This window comes from Chrysochloris asiatica, unplaced genomic scaffold (genome assembly GCF_000296735.1).
Source record: "Chrysochloris asiatica unplaced genomic scaffold, ChrAsi1.0 scaffold00077, whole genome shotgun sequence".
Classification (NCBI taxonomy): Eukaryota; Metazoa; Chordata; class Mammalia; order Afrosoricida; family Chrysochloridae; genus Chrysochloris; species Chrysochloris asiatica.
Window position 1 is genome coordinate 12,950,979 of NW_006408595.1, and position 23,138 is coordinate 12,974,116.

At 37.9% G+C, this 23,138-nt stretch overlaps 1 protein-coding gene across 1 annotated transcript in view; it reads right to left on the reverse strand.

Moving 5' to 3' along the window:
* Nucleotides 1-23,138, reverse strand: part of SLC38A4 (solute carrier family 38, member 4) — a 45,570-nt gene that overhangs the window by 12,667 nt on the left and 9,765 nt on the right. Inside the window, exons 3-12 of the mRNA XM_006865326.1 lie at nt 20,399-20,489; nt 19,777-19,892; nt 12,948-13,021; nt 12,392-12,484; nt 6,737-6,818; nt 6,248-6,330; nt 6,077-6,135; nt 4,743-5,018; nt 4,532-4,611; nt 2,627-2,727 (exon numbers count right to left, since the gene is read on the reverse strand). Coding sequence (XP_006865388.1) covers nt 2,627-2,727; nt 4,532-4,611; nt 4,743-5,018; nt 6,077-6,135; nt 6,248-6,330; nt 6,737-6,818; nt 12,392-12,484; nt 12,948-13,021; nt 19,777-19,892; nt 20,399-20,489 — 1,055 coding nt within the window. The remainder of the gene's footprint in view (nt 1-2,626; nt 2,728-4,531; nt 4,612-4,742; nt 5,019-6,076; nt 6,136-6,247; nt 6,331-6,736; nt 6,819-12,391; nt 12,485-12,947; nt 13,022-19,776; nt 19,893-20,398; nt 20,490-23,138) is intronic.

Consider the following 23,138-nt stretch of genomic DNA (forward strand, 5'->3'; position numbering starts at 1 on the left):
ACAGCAACATACAAACCACTGCAGGATGGCAAACAGACAGGTGGGAGGTAGTTGTCAAGTCAGCATCGGTTAACTCTGGCAACGTTTTACTGAGGCAGCACAGTGAGATGGAAAGGCCCCAGGTCCAGAGATCCAGACATTTGCACTCTTACCCTGTTTCTGAGCTGAGTAGCTGTTGACCTTTGTTTCAATGTACAAAGCTGCCCTGAAGATTATACAGTTGCAGGAGCTAGTATAATTTTAGGAAGATGTGCCTCCAGTTCATTTGTACTGTGATAACTCTATCTCTGAAGCATGACAAAACAGATGGGAGGCAAAGGTGCTCTGGCTGAGGGGGGTGAAGGGTGTAAACCCTACCAGCTTCATATCCCACCACCCCTGTCTGCACCTGCCCAGCAATCATTGATGCATGTTCTCTGAGCTCAGTATGAAAGTTATAAGACAAATGATACGTAAAGTTTTTCAGGCACAACAATCATGACCATCATAACAGTGAAACACATCCTTTTGGATTTTTTTGTGTTTCCACTTGGCTCTTGAAACTCATTAGCGTAACTATAAGCAACATGAGAAGATGAATAAATATAATTTTACCGCAGCTTTCAGTGACTATTGCTCTAAGTTAAGATGTTGCCCTCCTCCAAAACATATTCATTCAGGATTTCAGACACAAATAACCTGGGAACAGTTAATAAATGAAATGTAGTTTGATGTTTTCATTGCTCCCTTCAAAATCAGATAAAAAGGAAAAAGGAAACCACGAGCTTAGAGAAGAAATTAGTCTCTAGGGATGACAGGCCATACCAGCCACAGCCTCACGTATCTTGAGACCAGAAGAACTAGATGACACCCAGCTACCACTACTGATCATCCTGATCAGGGTCACAATAGATGGACCCTGATAGAATTGGGGGAAAGCTCAGAATAGAACTCAAATTCTTACAAGTCCAGACTTACTGGACCAATTGTGACTAGAGAACTCATTAAGACTACCACATTGAGATATTTTTTAAACCTAGACCCAAAACTATCCCTTTTTAGAAAAACAACAGGTTGACACACAAAATAAAAGATATTGCCCATGAGTATGATGCTTTATTAAAAACAAAAAACAAAAATCTATATGAGACAAAAAGTCAACAATTACTCTAAAGCAAAGAAGAGAAGAAAAGTGGGTAGGGAAACTAGAAAACTGGAAACAGAACAACCAGAATGCAAGCAAAATGAAAAGTTGACGTATTGTGAAAATAAATGTAACCATCACGTCACTGAACAATTTGTGGAGAAATTGTCAAATGGAAACCTAATTTGACGTGTATACTTACACTGAAACAACAACAATAATGAAAAAAGACAAAAATGGTAAAAATACTTTCAGTGGTATTTTTTATTAACAGTGGATTTTATTAACTCACCATCAGTGAGGAGTTAATGTACAATCTAAAACAAAGACTTGATTAATATAAAGGAAGTCAGAGTAGAATATAATTTATATAAGTACTGCTTTCCCCTCCAACTTGTCATGCAATTCAGTTTGATTTACTTGGCAGTCAGGAAAAGAAAAAGACAGGTTTATACATAAAATATGTTTACGTTTATGCACTGATTAGTGTGAGTATACACTATCAGATCATTTGTCTAAGGGGCCATGATTAAGGGAAAGGAATAATGGTCCTACTCCTTTTTTGTACTGTTAAGATGATAGAAGGAAAATGTTTCAGCATAATCTAATGTAGCCAGAGTCAAATTTGGGGGTGGAGGGTTGTTATCCAATTTCAAGATTTAAGGTAATTTATTTTCTTAGGAAGCCATTCACCATAACAAAATAGAACAATATAAGCTTGCTTGATACTCCAAGTGCCCCAAATGTAACTTGAATGATAATTAAGAAGCAAGTTCAAAGATGTTGCATGTTTTTTATCATTTGCCTGATAACTGGTTATTCTACGAAGAGTTTTTAACATGCAATTGTGTTCATTCTCATTACTTCTATACTGAGATGAACTAGGGATCAAACCAACGAAATGTTTCCTATCACTGAAAGAAAAAGTCTTAGAGGTTGTTTTTTTGTAAAATATGTGTGAAATCACAAATTGTTGGAACCCATCAGCCAGACCCCATTTCCTTGGGTCAAATGACAAGACTGAAATAGCAGATTAAATGAGTATGTATCATCTATATAGATCATGCTAAGGTAAGTACCATCAAGTTGGTTCTAACTCATAGCGGCCCTGTAAAGAGTTTCTGAGGAGTGGCTGGTGGGTTTGAACTGCTGACCTTGTGGGTAGCATTCCAATGCTTAGTCTAGTGTCACACCAGGATCTGTGCTACTTAAGGTGGTGGTGGCTGTGTGTCACTGAGTCAGTTTCGACTCATAGTGACCCTATGTAGGGCTTCTGAAGGCATACATCTTTACAGGAGTGAAAAACCTGATCTTTCTCCCATGGAGCAACTGGTAGATTCGAACTACTGACCGTGCAGTTAGCAGCCTAGATCATAACTCACTATGCTGTCAGGACTCCTTATGGTGCTTACAGAGGGTAATTGAAAGAAGTACAGCTACCCTACTTAGTGTAGCAACTTAAACAGGAACTGTAGGAAGACAGTGACTTTGACAGATACCTACCGTAGAAGGTTAGGTAACCAAAGAGGGCAGCAAGCAGATACATGATGAGCATCCCAGTGATGGAGATGTTGGAGACTGTTTGCATTTTTCTCCGGGACCGACTGAAAAGGAAAAGAAAATAGCTTTGTTTTTGTTTTTAAATTTATGAAAATGTAACTTTTTAAAATTTGAATTTAAATAATGAAAGAATATATGTCTATGTTTCTCACCTTAAAAACACTCATGCATAAACTTATAAACCCCAAATCACTACTGTCAAGTTGATTCCAACTCAGAACAACCCCACAGGACAGTGTAGAACAATCTCCTAGAATTTTTCAAGGCTATAAATCTTTACTGAAGCAGACTGACACATCGTTCTCCCATTCAGCAGCTGGTGGGTTTGAACTGCTGAACTGTCAGTTAGCAATGCAGTGTTTTAACCACTGCATCACCAGGCCCCCTTCATAAGCTTAGGTTGTTGTTGGTGGTTATATGCCATGGAGTTGGTTCCAACTTATAGCTGATTTAAATTTGTCATAGATAGCTATGAAGAATTTGTTTCCATTTTCCTTAAACATTACTTCTGTCTCAGAAACAGACATAGAAGAGGAACATTTTTTTCTTGTGGATAAGTAAGCTGATGTTCTGACTAGTTAAGAATGCAATTAACATAAAAGTTAAACTGGCTCCATAGGATAAGCACTGGTCTGCTGACCACAAGGTTGGCGGTTACAACCCACCAGCCACTCCAAGGTAGAAAGATGAAGCTTTCTGTTCTTGTCAAGATTTACAGCCTCAGAAACCCGATAGTGGATTGCAGTGAAGCGGAGCCTGACTCGATGGCACTTAACAACAACAATGTAGAAAGCTTCATTTTGTATTTCATGGTGAGATGTGTTTAATGAGGAAAAAGTTACAAGACTACTGCTAGGAGTCCAGACTGCAGGAAGCCTGATGTTGTCTCCTGGACATTGTCTAGAAAGGCATTCTAGAAGACAGCCTGTGGCCTGAGGTCATTAGGCCTCTGGAGGAACTGATAACAGTGTTTTCAAAGTAATCTTCATGCATCAAAATAATTGAAAGTGTTCCAAAATATGTTCTGATGTAAATCTGAATTTATGGAGAAAGTTACTGCTTTATAGTGATAACAAAGAGTGGGGTTATTGACTGGGTTAAAGGAGTTGAGGATTACAATGTGACACTCTTCCAAAAGGGGTAGAAAGGGGAGCAGCAACCAGTGGTCTCTTTGCTTCCAAGTAGATATCAAACCTCAAAGGGAGAAAGTTACTGATAAATTGTAGACCAGCAGGTGGAAGGAACAAGAGTGTCTAGCAAATGTCTTCATTTTACAGAGCAAATAAAGATCAGACAAGGAAGGCAGATTTTGGCCCATCTCTCATCGTAAATGTCTTCAAGACAAGTGGCATCATAGCTTGGGCATTATCACCCAAACTCTAATTGTTGGTCCTCATGGATGTGATTATTTGAGGTTCTGGTGATACCACTTCTTCTTACCAAAATTAAAATTCCCCACCTTTACAAAATCCATTACTACCATGAGCTCCTGCCCACCTGCCCTGGACCATAGAGGAGTAAGAGAGACAAAAGCAGGAAGGTACAGGCACGGAGTGGGAGGATTCATACCATATTGGTTAAAGCACATTATTAATGAGTGGTGTGGTGCTGTAGACTGCAAGGGTAGTTTGAACCTCAAGGTCAGCAGTTTTAACTTACCAGCTGTTCCTTGGAACCCTATACAGAATCGCTGAGTCTGAACCAATTCGATGGCAATTAACAATAACAACATAGCACAAACTTTCTTTTAAGAGAAACCTCTAACCCACACTTCTGCATAAAGCACCTTTGAAATTAGAAGCAGATTTTGAAAGCAAGTTAGAATTACTGAAATGAAGATTTGCTTACTCTTTAAGTTCACTGTAGATGGGCAGGACCTCAGGGTGGCATACAAAAGCAAATGCTAGGATCGGAATTGCATAGGCTGTCTGAAAAACAAAAACACCACCACACTTTTAGCATTCACACACAGATGGCAACCCCAGGCCATCTCAGCTTATGAAATTAAAACTCAGAGTCCATATTACTAGACTCAGTAAAAGCTTACAACTCTACTCACCCGAGAGTTGAACACAAAATACTTTGGTTGACACTTATCATCATTATGGGCTTCATACTCTACTCCACTGCCATGAACAGAGTCCTTGGCCTGGTGCTCATCCAGTCCTGAAGGATTCTGGTGGGTGTAGTCCATCATAAAGTTCACCCCAGTACTCTCAGAGTTGTTGGGTAACATCACAACGTGCATTGGAAGTGTATTGTTGAATGTCAGATTTCCAACATTGTGATCCAGGAGAGGCAGAGGACAGGGTATTTGGAATTTCTTGTAAATCACCTAAACCCAGTCATTTAAAATAACAACAAACACACAACAAAACAAAAACAATTCAGTCCTTTGAGGAAAAACAATGAAACAAAATCTATAGTTGTGGCTTATTCAGAGTTGGGGAATCTCTGCTAAGGATTCCTCTAGATTAATGCATAAGGGAGAAATCATCTTCTAGCCTCTGTTCTAAGGATGGAAAGGACAGGATTGGAACTACCAGATCCATAGAGTCAGAGGACTGTTTTCTTTTGTTTTGTATGAATCCATTCTAGCCCTCTTTTGATGAGGAAGACATCATTTTCTTACAACATCACATATTATATTTCTTCAATCTAATGATGACATAAGCCATTAAAAATAATAATGGTCAGTTTCTAAAATAGCATTCCTCCGGAATTCCCCCTTTGCTTCTTTGGGGGAAATGCTGTTTTAATTTGGGCAGCAAATATTGCAAAAGAACTGTCTCCCTTTTGGAGGAGAAATGAAACTTTTTTCTTTAATTCCACCATGCTTGCCCTGTCTTCTTGAGTGGAAAGTGTAAGAGAACATGGCTGGTTCACGCAAATACGGCTAATGATATAGCCTACTCCCAGGGGCACCTCAGGAGATAGACTTGGCATTCTACTTCGGAAAATCAGAACAGTTCTACTCTGACACACTTGGGATCACCATGACCCAGAATCAATTTGACAGCAATTAGATTTTTTAATAGCCTACTCACATATCTTATGGGACTCTTCACTCCTTCTTCTAGCCCCTAGCTACTGGATCATTGCCATGTTCTTGCTTAATGTTCTTATTTCCTCCCCACCCCCTCACCTTCACCAATGTACACCCAGTGTGCCTAGAATGTACCATTAACTGGAGCCTTGACATTCTAGCTTAACTATTTTAAAACTCATGGCAGCTCTTTTCACATTCCAAATTAGAACATAAGAAAATGGCTTGTGACGCAAGAATGATTTCATGCCATTAAAGAGCTTGAGCAAAAATGAAAGCATCTAGTTAGACACTAAAAGCACCTCATGCTACATGAAGCTACAAAGATCGTGTCAATAATAACTTACCACACTGACAAAAAACACCATGCAGGTAAGAGAAAATCCACTGGTATAACCAAGGTAACCTAGGAGTTAGCAGAAAAGGTCTCGAAGGTGAATATGGCATCTAGAACCAGCTGATTATTAGAATATAAAATGCAAATACAAAACACTTCCGGTTGAAAAAAATGAGCATACCTAAATTTTTGAGAAGAGAAAGTGGAAGAATAATTCCTATGGACACAAATATGACGAGGTAGTTGCCATTAAGGTACCATTCTCTAGAAGGAAAAAAGACATAAGATTATTAGGATCCAAAAAGGCCAAACAATGACAAAAGAAACATTCTATGATGGTTACTGGGGAGAGGGAGGGGCTGGATACATGTCAACATGTGTGACCAGAAAGGTAATATACAACGAGAAGGAGGTTGTCAGAGGAAAGATGAAGGTAGCAGGAGACACAGGAAGGAATGCAACAGTTCAAGTGATACCGTTAACTGATGATACATGGAGGGGATTGCAATCATTGTAATGCAGCAAAGTATATGATCTGTTGGATGAAAAAATTATGCTCTACTCCATAAACCTTCACTTCATTCACAATAAAGAGGTTTTTTTGTTTGGTTTTGTTTTTTAAAGCCAAATACAATGAACCAGTTGATGCTATAGAGAACATAAGACATACCCAGTATTTTCTTCAAGTCCCATGAATGTTCTGATTACTTCAGGTAGTTCATATTTAATGATAAAGAGGTAGCTGGACATTGCTAAAAAGGAAAATGTGACAGCTAAGTGGTGTGCTTAGCACTAAAAACACATCTAAGTTACAAGAAGTCATGACATTTAGGACATCCTTTTTCTCAGTAAGCTGAGCATCAAATCCCTCAAATGGAAAGAAAGATCATCGTGTATTTCAAACTGCTTCCAAGTTCTCTTTAAAAATAGACATTAGGCCTCTGGTTCTTGCATGTGGACCTTTGCTAACTGGTCCACATGCTATTTCTGTGTTAAATACAAGATGCTGAGGGGTTGCAAATGATTTGCACTCATCTACTAACCTAAAAAAGTCTCTTGAACTGAAAGGTTGGCGGTTCAAGCTCAACAGCTGCTCCTTGGAAACCCTATACAGGGTTGCCATGGGTCGGAATAGACTCGATGGCACTTCACAACAACAACAACTACCCTAAAGGACGGTCATTTGAATACACACAGTGGCACTACTTTTATAAGGGTTGTAACCAAGAAAACCCTATATAGCAGTTCCAAAATAGGGTCACCATCCGTCAGAATCAACTCGACAGCAACATTTGTTTGCTTGTTTGGTTGGTTGGTTAGTGTTATATCCAGATTTGAGGTTTTCAGGGAAGCTACAGTTTCAAAGTTTTATCCTCATTAATTATAATGAGGGGAAGGTGGCTTATGTGCATTAGCATGAGGGCAGGACCCTTCCCTCCTCTGAGTGTTACAGCCCACTACCCTCAGCTCCCCATTTTTTGTCCCATAAAGATTTACAGTCTGGGAAACCCTATGAGTTGGAACTGATTCCATGGTACACAATCACCACCACCACCAATTATAAACCAACATGGCCCATATTGAGACTTTCTGTAACTTGGGACTGGCAACATAAGACATGGACCTGAGAGAGCGGGCACAGTTGTAAAACAGAGCTGAGTAGACTACACATCACTTTGCCTTCACCCAAATAGGTGTCAGTCTAGTCCTGTGACCTCTCCTGAAGGACACACAAAGTCTCAGTTTGTTGTCCAAACTGCCATCATCTTGAATTAATTAAAGAATGACAGAGATGATTGTTTTCCCCAGAACACCATTTGCCAATTAGGTTTAATCTCTATATCCTAGACTTCCTTTAGCCCAGAGGTGCTGGTTGTTGTTAAATACCATCTAGTTGGTTCTGACTCATAGTGGCCCTGTGTTGGGTTTCCAAGGAGTGACTGATGAGTTTGAACCACCAACCTTGCAGTTCAAACAGACCTTGAGATCTAGTGCTTATCCTGCAGTGCCAGTGGAGAACATTTTTTCTGCCAAAATGTACATCATTCACATAATTTTAAATTATCAGCTTAAAATTAGCCTACTATATTAAAGAAATCAAACGTCTGATGAACTCACGTTGTGATGGCTGTAAGTTGGAACCGATTTGACAGCACTTAACAACAACAAAAATGTGGTGGCTGGAACTGGGGTTGCCTTGACAGGGTTAGACCAAATGATTTCATGGGCCTTATACGGCCCTCAGGCCTGGTGTCCCTCACCCCTACTTTAACCAAATAAGAAATTATCCAAAGTGGTAGAAATTTTGAGCTTCTAAATGTGAAATGAATCCATGGATGGTGAAAATGGTTAACACACTTTGCTGTTAACTGAACGGTTGTAGGTTCAAGTCCACTTAAGTGTCCCTTGGAAGAAAGGCCTGATGAGCTACTGCAAATATATCAGCTACTGAAGACCACAGGAAGCACAATTCTATTTCAACATATACAGATGGGATCTCCATCAAAAACAACTGACTTAATGGCAGTTGGTTTAGATAAGTGTTATCTGTGTCATCATGTCGTTTCTTGAAAATCTGACGAAATCTATAAACTTTCTCCCAGAAAAAGTGTATTCATACATACATATAATGTACAATTTGCCAACAATTTAGAAGTGTATACAACACCCCTCTCTAAATCCATTCTCTTACTGAAGTCTAATACTAATTTTTTAAGTGGTTTCTGATCAAAACCTCAATTAAAAATAAAATCATCAAGTTTCACATAGATCTTTAAGCATGTTGTGGCACTGTGGGTTAATATGCTGGACTGTAAAGTCTGTTTGAACCGCAAGGTCGGTTGTTCAAGCTCACTAGTCACTCCTCGGAAACCCTATATGGGGTCTCTATGGGTCAGAACCAACGTGATCGCACTTAGCAACACTTAACAACACAGTGCTACACTAGGGAACCCTTGGTATAGTGATGCAAGAGAAGCACTGTACTGCAAGGTCGGTTTGAACCGAATGGTCAACTGTTCAAACTCATCAGCTGCTCCTCAGAAGCCCTATAAGGATTGCTATGAATTGGAACTGACTCTATGGAATTTAACAGCAACAGCCTTATGGTGAAGTTTTGCTAAAAGACATTTAAACAGATATCCATGAGTTGGGATTAACTCAGTGACAACAACAACAACAAATATTTAAAACATATTTCTTTAACTTCAAACAAAAATTTGTTAATAATTCCCCACATTGTTTAGTTCTTCACATTATTTCATTTGATTGTCTGACAAGCTCCATGAAAGGAGAAAGTGTATATTATTATTCTCATTCCATTGCTGAGGATATACAGCTTTAGAGAGGTTAAATGACATGTCCAAGATCATACTGCTAGAACAAGATAGACCACACCTAATACATAAGTTCCCTGACTGCTGGACCAGGGGTTCTTGTCCATTATCAAAGGAAAGTGATTTTAAACAATACCTGATCTCTGTTCTGTAAATATTATTTGGTTAATCTTTACAAAGACCTTGACTTAAGACAAATCTTAAGGAGAGTAAACAGGAGATAGTTCTGATTAACTGGCTCCCATTCAGTTCTAGAGCTATTAATGGCTAGCTTTCAGTGATATCACCACTGTTAATGTGTTTGGCCTTCTAAAATTCAGAATGATCCAGACTTGTCTGGGTAATGTCAACATTATTCTGCTAATGTTAAAACATCTGTGGTAAATGTTAATTTTCCAAGGGATTGAGAAAGTTAAATGTTCTAAATGTAGAGCTGCTAAATTCACAAATACAAGTGATGTTTCTTATTCCAAAATTTCTGCTAACCTTAGAGAGTAGGCATCTTGGTGTGGCGCTGTAGGATAAGCACCGGACAGCAAACCCCTGTGCAGGGTCATTATGATTTGGAACTAACTCAGTAGCACGGAACAATAACAGCATAGAGAGTAAGTAAAGTAAGTGCACTTCCAGGGTGGTAGTATGAAATTTCATCTACTCTTGTAAAGCTGTATTTCTTATATGTGAGTGACTTTATTGAGAGGCCACTTTGTAGTTTATACCATTGTTTAAAATCATAATCATGGTTTAGACTATTGGGTTCAGTGAGAAATATGCTTACATCCAGTTATTTTAATCATCAAAACAAGTAAATTAGATCCACTGTAAGGTGATTCTGTGAGGTGTTTGATCATGTTCATCTTGAAAAGGCTGAAAATGTGAACCAAATGGAAATTAGTCTATTTAGTGGAGGATGGAGGTAGCTTATCTGCTTGTGGTTCCAACACAGTAAAAAGACCAATTCTATTATGATTGTCAAATTCTATACAAGACTGTAGTCTTAAGATATAAAAATGTGAAAAGAAATAAGTATAAATCATTAATATATAGCTGGATTTTATTTATTTACGTATCAACTATCCATTATCAGGAGGAGGAATGGTTGGAGAAAGGTTATTAAATTAATTGCTCCATTCTAGAAATCCTAGGTAAAAACGCGGTAAGTTTATGTATCATAAAGGGTCTCCCCCTGCAGGATGTGTGTGTAAGTTAATTCATTGCTGCATTGTCTGTAATAGTGAAAACCTGGAAGCCATTCAACTATTCCTCAATAAAGTATTTGGTAAGCCAGCTATGGGGGTACAGTGTAAAACTCTACAGAAGTTATTTTTAAAATTGCATGCAAATATAGTCAAGGTATATTGTTAAAGGGGGAAAAAAAGAAAACTGCAAAATAATGTTAGAGATGATCTAGTTTGACAATAGCAATGTATTTCTCAAACTAGGCATAGAGGAAAATCTGGAGTAGTTACTTTTGAGGGTGACTTACATAAATGTTTCTTTGTAATTTATTTATTTATGAAATGTCTTAGTTTTTCACAATTATCTTGTATTTATTTTATAATTATAAAAATTTAATAGGAGGGCTACAGAGACATGGCTATTGAAGCAAAGAACAGGAGAAAGGAGACATGTATGAAATAAAACAACGTATGGACATTGTCATGTAGGATATGTGCTCTTATTCAATCCTCACAATGACTTTGTTAAATATGGGCTATTGTTCTCATTTTCATGGATGAAACAAAGACTCTGAAGAGTTAAATGATTTCTCCCAAGTCACAAATTATAAGTGACAGAAACAGACTCAGGTGTAGCTGCAACAAACTTCAAAAGTCTATTCCTTAACTCAAGAGTTTTAAAAATCTCCAAAAACACCCCCCCCCCAAACCAGTTAATATTCCAAATACATACAAAGAAAGCCAAAGGATCCCTTTGAGGATTGTATGTATGGGAGAAGAAAGAGGAAATTTGAATTTGAGAACATTTCTCTGGAGTGTGAATTATAGGCGGAGCAGGGAAACTCAAAGTTGGGAGGTCAGCTGCAGCAGTCTAACCTTGAGCCGATCATCATGGCACTGTATTAGTATCAGACTGGATGTGCAGAATTATCCAAGGAGGGAAAAGTTTGGAGTAACACCCAGATTTCTGATTTACAGAACTTAAGACTGTCAATTGAAAGAAGCAAGAGCTGACAAATAACAGGTTTGGGGACTGGTTTGAAGGGGAGGACATGAGTGCAAGAGATATTCATTAAGAAATCTGAGTCTGGATGCCATTTGAGAGTCAATGACACATATTTTTCAATCACAGAACCAGGGTGAATATGCCATCTGCAACACTGCTAAAAATATGTGTTTCCAGGCTCTTCCCTGGACACTTTAATCCAGTAAAATTTATGTGCTTTATGCTTCTATACATTGTCTAGACTGGTGCTATGCAAGGTTGTGTCATTTACCACAAAATTTGGTTGTTTCTCATAGAAACTTAAATTTTCAATTTTAAGAAGGAAATTCAATCATAAATAGGAAATAATGACAGAAATAAGCACTAACAGTTTCATTAGAAAAGTATTAATTAAAGCCTAGTAACATTAAAAATCAAGAACATTTTATTCTATATTTTAATTGTAGAATTCAGTTGGTGAGGTTTTGTAGTATATCATTCTTAGATACTGCTATTTTTTTAATTAAAGAGGTACAGCAAAACTATTTAAGAAACTTTGTGTTTTACATTTAAGATCTATAAAGCAGATTTTTTTCCCCCTTAAAAATGGCACTGTAGGATAAGCACAGGACCGCAAGGTCAATTTGAATCACAAGGAAGGCAGTTCAAACTCACCAGTCACTCCTTGGAAACCCTACAGTGGGTCACTATGGGTCAGAACCAACTTGACAGCATTTAACAACAACATTCATTGCTATAAAATTTCCTTGTCTATTGAACATTCTACTGGAAACTTCATCGGTCTAGTGAAATCCAGAGCCTCTTACCTCCAATGTTTTGCATTGTGATAGATACAAAAGCTCCAATTTTCCCAGGCCATCCAAATGCCTTTTCTCCTAGTTTTTCATAAATTAAAGAGCCTTCAATCAAAGATAAAATAATCTTGTTAAGATAACTGTTTTAATATCTAACATATTTACAAAAGATAATTCTACACTGAAGCCTCAAACACCACATACAAATATAAACTTCGAATACTAATTTAAAATACATTAACAGGTTCATCAAACAATAATCAATGGATTCATTAATTTTAGTTGCATGCAACAAGTCAAAATTATTATTTCTATCATCTACCAAAAATCTTTCTCTCTCTCTCTCTCTCTCTTTTTTTTTTTCTATTTGGCTTGAACCTTAGCCAATTGACTTTCACACATTTCTCAGTTGCCTAGTTTACTAAAAACATGGAGAGCTCTTATCACTGGAGACAGAAAAAAAGAAATGTGAAATTGACTAAAATCATGACAATGTCATGGCCGTATGGATTCAAGTACTCTTTTATGAAAACCAAAATAGAACGTCTTGGACTTCAGGACAACATACCTCCTTCCTTGGACGTCTTTAATAAAAGATGAACTGAATACAGTGATAATATTGCCACTGTAAGCAGCATGATTCTGTAAAGGAAAAAGAGAGGAGAAAAAGCTTCTACCATGAATAAAGCAGAATAATGTCAGGTATGACAATAAATAATCACCTTGATGTTTCCACCATTCATGTTCCAAAAATACATGGAGTTTGCTAAACTGAAAATTTCTTTTCAGAACTCCATATGCACCCTGTAGTGTCACAGAGTTGAATTTGCTATATTTTATATACCAAATTGTTACCTGAAGTTCCTAAAATATTTTTGGATTAGAGTTACCCAGTTGTAAAATCCGATTAATAATTTAGGTGCTACATATTTAGCACAATTAGCTCTACTACATCTACTTAGTCAGGATAGATATCATATTTATACATATATCCTATTTGGATGATAATCACATGGACATCTAGAATTCAACATCTATTCAATATCTTGACTAAACATTAATGTAAGAATCTAGAGATACAGAAGCAAAATAATATAATTTCTGAACTCCTGTTTTGAGCTTTATTGTGGTATAAACAGTTATTGACCTCAGTTGCTAACCTAAAAGTTAGAGGTTCGAGTCCAATTAGAGGTACCTCAAAAGAAAGGCCTGTTGATCAAGTTCCTAAAAATCACCCACTGAAAATGCTGTGAAGCAGAGATCTACTCTAAAGCACATGGATTCATCATGAGTTGGAGCTAACTCAATGGCAACTGGTTTACTACTGATCCTATCTATTAGATGGCCAAATACTTTGGGAACCTGTGGCTTAGCCAATTGTATATGTAATTGAGAAAATAGCGAAAGGTAAGTGAAGGTTGTGGGAACATTATTTTTCTATACCTAGAAAGATAATTTCTGGCATCAGGACTCTCAACCTGTTCACATGCATGTATGATATATGGTTTGTTTACATATGTACTTATACAATCCATGTGGTGCTTGATGTTGTTAGGTGCTGTTGAGTTGGTTCCAGCTCAAAGTAATTAGTGTTCCCCAAAACAGGAATTGCAGTGCCAATGCGTAGATAGAAGCTTCTACATGATAAATGATAAAAATCATCTACAAAACTTTATGTGAAATTAATATACATACATACATATATATACATAACATATATAGTCCTGGTGTGGTGCCAAAGAATAAGCAAGCACTCTATCTCAAGGTTGGTTTGAACCACAAGGTCAGTGGCTCAAACTCACCAGCTGCTCTTCAGAAACCCTATACAGACTCGCTATGATTCAGAGAATCAACTCCACAGCCCTTAACAACAACAGCATATATATCTTTGAATCAGGCTGCTAACCTCATGGTTACTAACAAAAACAACATATAGAGAGAGAGTCAGGCTGCTTACTTCAAGGGCAGCAATTAGAAACTATCAGCTGTTCTGTGGGAGAAAGATGAGGCTTTCTGCTCCTGTAAAGATTTATAGCCTCAGACACCATATACAGGATTTCTATGAGTTGGAACTGACTCCATGGTACAAGACCACCAATGCCACCATATATATACATTGTTATTATTGCCATAGTCAGTACCAACTCACAGCGACCCGAGGCACAACAGAACAAAACACTGCCCAGTTCTGTGCCAACCTCACAATTGTTGGATACATTTGAACTCATCACTGGTGCCACTGTGCCAATCCACCTTGTTGGGGGTCTTCCTCTTTTTCTCTGACCCTCCAACTTACCAAACAAGATATCTTTCTCCAAGGACTGGTCCCTCCTGTCAATATTTCTGAAGTATGAGAGACAAAGTTTGGCCATCCTGGCCTCCAGTGAGCATTCTGGCTGTACTTCTTCCAACACAGATTGGTTTGTTCTTTTGGCAGTTCATGGTACTTTCAATATTCTCCTCCAATGTTGTTGTTGTTGTCAGGTGCCATCGAGTCAGAACCGACTCATAGCGACCCCATGCACAACAGAACAAAACAATGTCCGATCCTGGGCCAACCTCACTACTGCTGCCACACTTGACGCCATCAATAATGCCACCTGGCTGATCCAACTCGTTGGGGGTCTTCCTATTTTTCTCTGACCCTCCATCTTACCAAACATGATATCCTTCTCCAGAAACTGGTCGCTTCTGACAATATGTCCAAAGTATGAGAGACGAACCTAGTCATCCTGGCCTCCAAGGAGCACTCTGGCTGCACTTCTTCCAAAACAGATCTATTGGTTCTTTTGGCAGTCCATGGCACTTTTAGTATTCTCCTCCAACACCACAACTCAAAGGCATCAATTATTCTACGATCTTCCTTATTCACTGTCCAGCTTTCACATCCATACAAGGTTACTGAAAATACCATGGCCTCTGTCAGGCGCACCTTAGTCCTCAACGTGACATTTTTGCTTTTCAACAGTTTAAAAAGTTCCTGTGCAGCAGATTTGCCCAATGCAATATGTCATCTGATCTCTTGACTGCTGCTTCCACGAGTGTTGATAGTTGATCCAAGAAGAATGAAGTCCTTGACAACTCCAATCTTTTCTCCGTTGATAAGAATGTTATTTATTGGTTCAGTGGTGAGGATTTTTTTTTCCTGACATTGAGATGCAACCCATACCGAAGGCTGTGCTCTTTGATCTTCATCAGTAAATGTTTCAAGTCCTCTTCACTTTCAGCAAGCAAGGTTGTATCATCTGCATATCGCAGGTTGTTAATGAGTCTTCCTCCAATCCTGATACCACATTTTTCTTCACAGAACCCAGCTTCTCGTATTATTTGCTCAGCATACAGGTTGAATAAGTATGAAAGAACACAACTGTGTCGCACACCTTTCCCAATTTTAAAACATTCAGTGTTCCCATGCTCTGTTCCAACAACTGCTTCTTGGTCCAATACCATAGCTCAAATGCATCAATTCTTCTACAGTCTTTCATATTCACTGTCCAACTTTTGAATGTATATGAGGTTATTGAAAATACCATGGCTTGGGTCAGGAGCACCTTAGTTCTCAAACTGATATCTTTGCTCATCAACACTTTAAAGAGGTCTTATGCAGCAGATTTCCCTAATGCAATATGTCATTTGATTTCTTGACTGCTGCTTCCACGAAAGTTGATGGTTGATCTGAGCAAAATTATGTCTTTTATAACTTTACAATTTTCTCCATTAATCTTGATGTTATTTATTGGTTCAAGAGTGAGAATTTTAGTTTTTTTACATTGAGGTCCAACCCATATGGAAGGCTGGGGTCTTTGATCTTTATCAGTAAGTATTTTAAAGCCTCTTTGCTTGCAGGAAGCAAAGTTGTATCATCTGCACATGGCAGGTTGTTAGTGAGTCTTCCTGCTATCCTGATACCACATTTTTCTTCATATAATTCAGCTTCTCTAATTATGTGCTCAGCATTCAGATTGAATAAATATGGTGAAAGAGTATAGCTCTGGTATAGACCTTTCTTAATTTTAAACCATTTAGTGTTCTCTTGTTCTATCCAAACAACTGCCTCTTAGTCTATGTACATGTTCCTCATGAGCAGAATTAAGTGTTCCTGAATATTCATTCTCTGCCACACTGTTCATAGTTTGTCCTAATCCACACAATGGAAAGTCTTTGAATAGTTAGTAAAGCACAGGTAAACATCATTCTGGAATTCTCTGCTTACAGCCAAGACTCATCTGATGTCAGCAATGATATCCCTTGTTCCCTGTCCTCTTGTAAATCTGGCTTGAACCTCTGGAAGTTCTCTGTCACTGTGTGCTTACAGCTGTATTTGAATTGTCTTTATCAGAATTTTGCTTGCATGGGATATTATTGATATTGTCCAATGATTTCTGCATTCCTTTGGGTCACCTGTCTTTGGAATTGGCACAAATATGGATCTACATATATACCACATATACATATATATATATATATGTATATGTATATGTATATATATGGTGTAGTGCTATAGGATAAGCGCTTGGCTGCAAGGTCAATTTGAACAGCAAGATTGGCAGTTCAAACCCACCTGCCTCTCCTCAGAACACCCCACAAGGAGTCTGTATATATATATATATAAAATGATGGTGGTAGTGTGCCGTGGGGTCGTTCTCAATTACCCTGCATAGGGTTTCCGAGGTTGTAAACCTTTAGGGGAGCAGAAAGCCTCATCTTTCTCCCACAGAACAACTGGTAATTTTGAACTGCTGGCCTAGAGGTTAGCAACCCGACCTGTGACCACTTTGCTACCAGAGCTCTGTTAGCATTACTTTGTCTATTACACACAAGAAGAATACACTAATAATTCTTCCTCCTCTGGCAATTCCTGATGAAGTCAATATGCATTTAAGACCATGAGGTATCACTACTCAATACAACTATCTAGTTATTTCATGCTGTTACTGTCACAATATTTGTTTACCAGAAATCTCTAAACAATGACTTATTCATAGTTTTTATGAATTTGACTTATGAATAACTTATGAATTTGCCTGCTTTTAAAGGATACTGTAAATTAGATGACATAACTTAGCTGGTGCAGCACTGTAGGATAAGCATTCGACTACAAGGTGGGTTTAAATCAAAAGGTTGGGGGTTCAAACTCACTAGTCACTCCTTGGAAACCCTATACAGGATTGCTATGAGTTGGAATCAACTCAACAGCACTCAATAACAACAAGAAAAATAAAAAGCATTCCCTGTACTCTAAATGAATATTTGCTTTGGCAGAAAATACTAAACCTAACACCAATTTAATACTGTGTCACTTGCTCTGAATTAAGGAAGAGAGTTGCATCCAGGCTGTGCTACACAAACACACAAAACACACCCATGATGCTTAATCATTCAATTGGTCTTGCAACATTAATCTGTTAAATGTTTATAGTCCTGAAATGAGGCCCTTGGTTTTAAAAGTGGAATCTTCTCTAACGAAATGAGCTTTGGGTTTTGGATTCAAAGTGTTTCATATTCCTATTTATCAGAGATTTATAATAAATTCATAAATACTTGCAACAGTATGTATAATTAATAAGGAGTAGGAGTCCTGGTGTGGCACTGTGGGTTAATGCACCAGACTGCAAAGCTGTTTGAACTGCAAGGTCGGTGGTTCAAGCTCACCATCTGCTCCTCGGAAACCCTATACAGGGTCACTGTGGGTCAGAACCGACTCGACGGCACTTAACCACAGGAGTCACAACCTACTGCCATGTCCACAGAGAAGCCCCAAGGTTGAACAAGGCACTGACCTCCATGGAGCTAGACAGAGCCTTTGCAGGCTGAATGCCATAAGTACTTAGCAAGAGCAACAACAGGCAATCTTTTAAGGAGCCCTGGTAGTATAGTGGATTAGGCATTGCGTTGCTAACCACAAAGTTGGTGCTTCAAACCCACCAGCTGCTCCACAGGAGAAAGATGAAGGTGCCTGTTCTGTAAAGATTTCTGCCTCATATGCCCTATAGAATAGTTCTACTTTCTCCTACTGGAATCAGCTTGATGGCAATGAGTTTGATTTGTTTTTTGTAAGCAGTCTTTTTGTCTTAAAGGTAGTGTACATTACAAAAGTACACAAAAATATACACATGAATGGCTCTCTAATCCTGAAAGAGTCAGAGAACTGAAGAAAAATTAGTTTATTTGAAGCATGGCTCATATATGTAGAATTAACATAAAAAACTCATTAAGCTAAAGAGTATTATACATAAAGCAGTTCAAGCAAAGCATAAAACACTTTACTATTTCACTAACACATATAAATATTTATAGCCCCGAGCATTAGCCCTCACAGAGCTATGTTAATATCTAATCATATGTGATCCTTAGAATGTAAGTAGTGTATGCTTATAATATAAATGCTGCATTCTTAGACAGTTATTTAACTCCCTAACACTGCATTTGAGACCTGTGATCTGCATGAATATTGTTGTTTGACTAACATTAGATTTTATTCTTGTGAAAAATTCCTCTGCTGCCAACTGCATCTTGGAAAATGCCAAGCTGCATGTAATACACGTGAACATCTGTGGTTGTCTGTTATAGATGTGAAATCAACCCTACAGGTCAGCTATGAGACACTACTACCCTCAGGCAACATATGTGGCTAAAGAGCACAGGTTTAGCCATAAACTTCAGTTGCTCAGTAGATAGACCCTGTGTCTTATACTTTTCTAGGTCATGGGTTTACAGACATATAGTGAGTAAATACAGACATGGACTCACTTTCTCAAGATTAAGCAAATCAATTATGATTAATACAAACTAAAGTGAATTGTTCCAGTAGTAAGGGTCAGGGAAGGAAGCATTGAGGTGAGGACTGAACAATGAGAAAGAAATTACAAAATGAAGAAAAAAGAGAAGAGGAAAAATCCTGTGCAAAGGCCCTGTGGTAGAAAGGAACATGGCATCTTCATGGGATGTAGATAAGGCCTTCACTCCTGGCCTACAGAGCATAGGGAATGCCATGTGAAATGGGAAGAGGGCATGAGTGTTCTTTAGGCCAGGTTAAGGATGGGGTCTTTATCCTAAAAGTGTGACAGAATCACATTTGCTTCTGAGAAAGATCTTTCTGACTAATAAATGCCAGACTCTTTTTAAGTACCTCATAAGCAGCTTTGCACCAGGGTCCTTATGGACTGGGGGTAATGAGCGTGTAAACTTTCTGCTACTTGGTTAGTGATGGCTGAACAAGTACCGTAGTTCGACTACTCTGATTGTTCTTCTATAGGTGGCTATTTCATTAAAGTGCAAGAGAAATGTGTTAATTTTTTCTCAATGCTTTCCTGATCACCAAGATCATACTTTGGATTGTTCATTGAAGTGTATCAGGCATGCGTGCATTTTATCATCAGATATAGATGTGTACTTACACAAAAAGTATGATTCCTGTGTTGGCCATGGCGTAAGACAAACCCAAGATCCCACTTCCCATGATGGCATTACTCAGGTTGAATGAAGACATTCCAAAGGAGGTGGTTCCAGGATGCTTAGAGAAAAATGGGACGCATCATATGCAAACATTTGCCAAAGGAAGATTTTTTTTTTTTTTAAGTTATTCTTATTGTCAAACTAGTTTTACTGGAGGAGATTATTGTCCCAAACCAAAGACTAAGAAATCATAATGAGTAAAAGCTATTAGTCAACCTCAATAAAAGCATGTAATTTTCAATGGAATGCAGTGCTTGGTTTCAGAAGGGGGTTGAGTACAAAATACTGGTTGAGTAACATCTTTAGAAGAGAAAGCAGGTACAATTACAGATTACATTTGGGTTAGAATGATTTCCCCAAAAAACAAATACATTTCATAAATGATTTATGTAGCCATATGGCGTACAGGAAAAACAAGCCCTTATTCCAGTAAGGGCCTGAATAAACAGAGAATGTGCTGATCAAAGCTTGGAAAATTTCAGTCACATTGTTTTCCCACAGAGACCTAGGTAGATCAGACACCCTCAAAGCCTGTTCAGGACCAAGAAGCATCGATTAACTTACATGTTCATCATCATACTCTGCCAGCTTCTTTTTCCCCAAAAATCCATTTGTCAGGAATTTCTGACTTTCGGCATCTTCATTAGTAAATTGGCTAAACACACACAAGAAAATCAAGTCAAAACATCTAAGTTAATGCTCTAAAGAATATTTATGTTTCAAATCATCTAAGTAACTGAACTGGGGAGGAAAACTAAGGCATATAAAACTCCTCTCTTCTTCCTACTAGTGCTCCCTCCAGACCAATAATTAGACTCCTTTTATGATTATACTTTGGGTGAGAGGAACTTATGAAGGAAGAAAACATTATTTTTACTGGGAATCTTTTATGTCACAATTCTTCTTTCCCACATTAACTGTATAAGACAGAATAATTAGAGTTAATTTTGTTCCCATTTAGGACTCTTCCAAAGAAAGGATATAGAGTCCTGACTCTAATTGAGGTTTTCAACTTCTACCACACCATAATCATAGGATTTTGGGAAATCAAAATCAGTAATTAATGAAGTGCTTATCATGTGCCAGGAACTGTGATCTTCATTTCATTTGATGCTCAAAGCAACTCTAGGAGAGAACTTTCATGCTCCTCCTCTAAAGATGAGACAACAGTGGCTCAGAGAAGAGAAGGCGTGTGTTCACACCCACCAGACTCCAAGTCTAGACATTTCCATAACACACACATTCTAGGGATATGAATACCACTGTAGTTGATATTTTTCCATTTCATTGACTCCATCTTTTTATGCACATCCTTTGCTATAGTTCAATGGTAGTTCAGTGTTGTGATTGGTTGGTTTTGTGTCTAAGTGTTTTAATTAGTCTAAAAATGTCCCTGGCTTATTAGATAATGAATACAGCTAAGAAAAGTCTCAAGGAAACTCAATGAATTTGTGGAAAGCTTGGGAGAGAAACTTTAAAATATCACTATCAATAGAACATTGGAATTTGGGTCTTATTTAAGCACAGGCAAAAAGTTGTGCAGCTGGGTCATAGATGCTACCCCTGACTGTACTAGACTGTATATCCTAGGGACTTTATGTTTATTGACCTAGTACCAGCCAAGGAGCTCTGGTAGCATAGTGGACTACCAACCACAAGGTCAGCAGTTCAAATCTATCAACTACTCCATGGGAGAAAGATGAGTCTTTCTGCTCCTAAAGATTTACAGCCTCGGAAACTCTGTACAGGGTCACTATGAATTGGAACCGATTCCACAGCACATAGCCACCATCACCTCTGGCCATATTCCCCAAAAGTCTTGGCCAATGAATCCAATTGCTACCACTGCATTTTTAACACTGGAAAATACAAAATAGGCTTTATTTCATTACATGAAATGCAAGCCTATGTGTGTATCTTCACAGTGCTAGCTCATTAGTTACACTGCAATTTTTAGAACATTCTTGCATTAAAAAGAAAATTAAAATAATGGGAGGGAAAAATAATAATGGGAGGGTTTTTATTAAAATAGTCCTTAGAAATTAAAAGTAGGAAGTGATAATTATAGGGTAACAATGATATCTATACAAAGTATCTTTAATAACAGAAGGAAAATTTTCAAACAATCTGGCGAGGAAAGGGATGGCAGAGTTATTTTTTGAGAACAAATCTCAATGAGCTGTAGATACAAGCAGCAGATTAAACCATAAAAAGGTTTATGTACTTTTCTAGCACTCAAGGAGTTCTCACAGTATAGAAATTAGGAACAATACCAGGCATTCTCCCTGAATTTTCACAGAAATATGATAACGTAAGGCCCTTACATGCTTCCTTTTTTCCTCTTCACTACTCTATCCTGCACTTTGAATTTTATTTAATAGTCTATAGTAAGCATATATGCTATATGAATACTGATACGTAATGTTCATAACTGGAACTTGAGACGAGGATAAAATCAAGTCTAAAATGGGTCTAAGGATGATTAAAACAAACAAACAAACAAAATTACCACCTGGAATTTAAACTCACAAATGTACAACAGCCCATATTTTACTTTAATCAGTGAATCAGAATCCTGTATTTCAGGTTTACTTTTTGGAAAAAAAAAAAATTAATTTGTAAGTAAACAAATAATTGTACATTATTTTACCTGGAGGTGAGATATAATTAGAACACAAGCCAAGATTAATAACATAAATGAGAACTGTCTCCATAGTCTTAAATGCTTGGATACAAAATCCAGCATATCTTGAAAACATAAATACAATTCATCCAAATGAATACATGATGTCAATTTTCTCAAAAACTTACAGTAAAGAACCAATATAAGCCAAACAAAGACCAAACCTATCTTTCTGAGAGATGATACAACCGTGAAATGATGGTCAGTGTTTGAGTGAAGGTAAAGGTAGGCCACTCTGCATGCTCTGGAAACCTTGTGAAATTGTTTCTACTCTTCCTGTTATGGCAGTAGGTTGGAGAACAAGGAAAGGATGGACTTGAAACATTAATGAGGCAGAATCAATTGGAGATAGTTGACTACTGAAGGTGCTGGGGAAAGGGATGAGCCAAAATGGACTCCTAAGTGGTTTGATTGAATTGTTGAGCGATAGTGGTGACTACGGGCAGTCCCATCCATGTTGGACAGTCATGAAATAGAATTTGGAGGTGACTTGGAACAGATACACCCAGTTCTCATTTAGCCTTACTTTAGGGCAAGACAAGGAGCACTGGGGGAGCAGTAGACTAAGCTTTGGACTGCTAACCACAAGGTTGTCAGTTTGTTGTCTGCTCCCATCAAGAT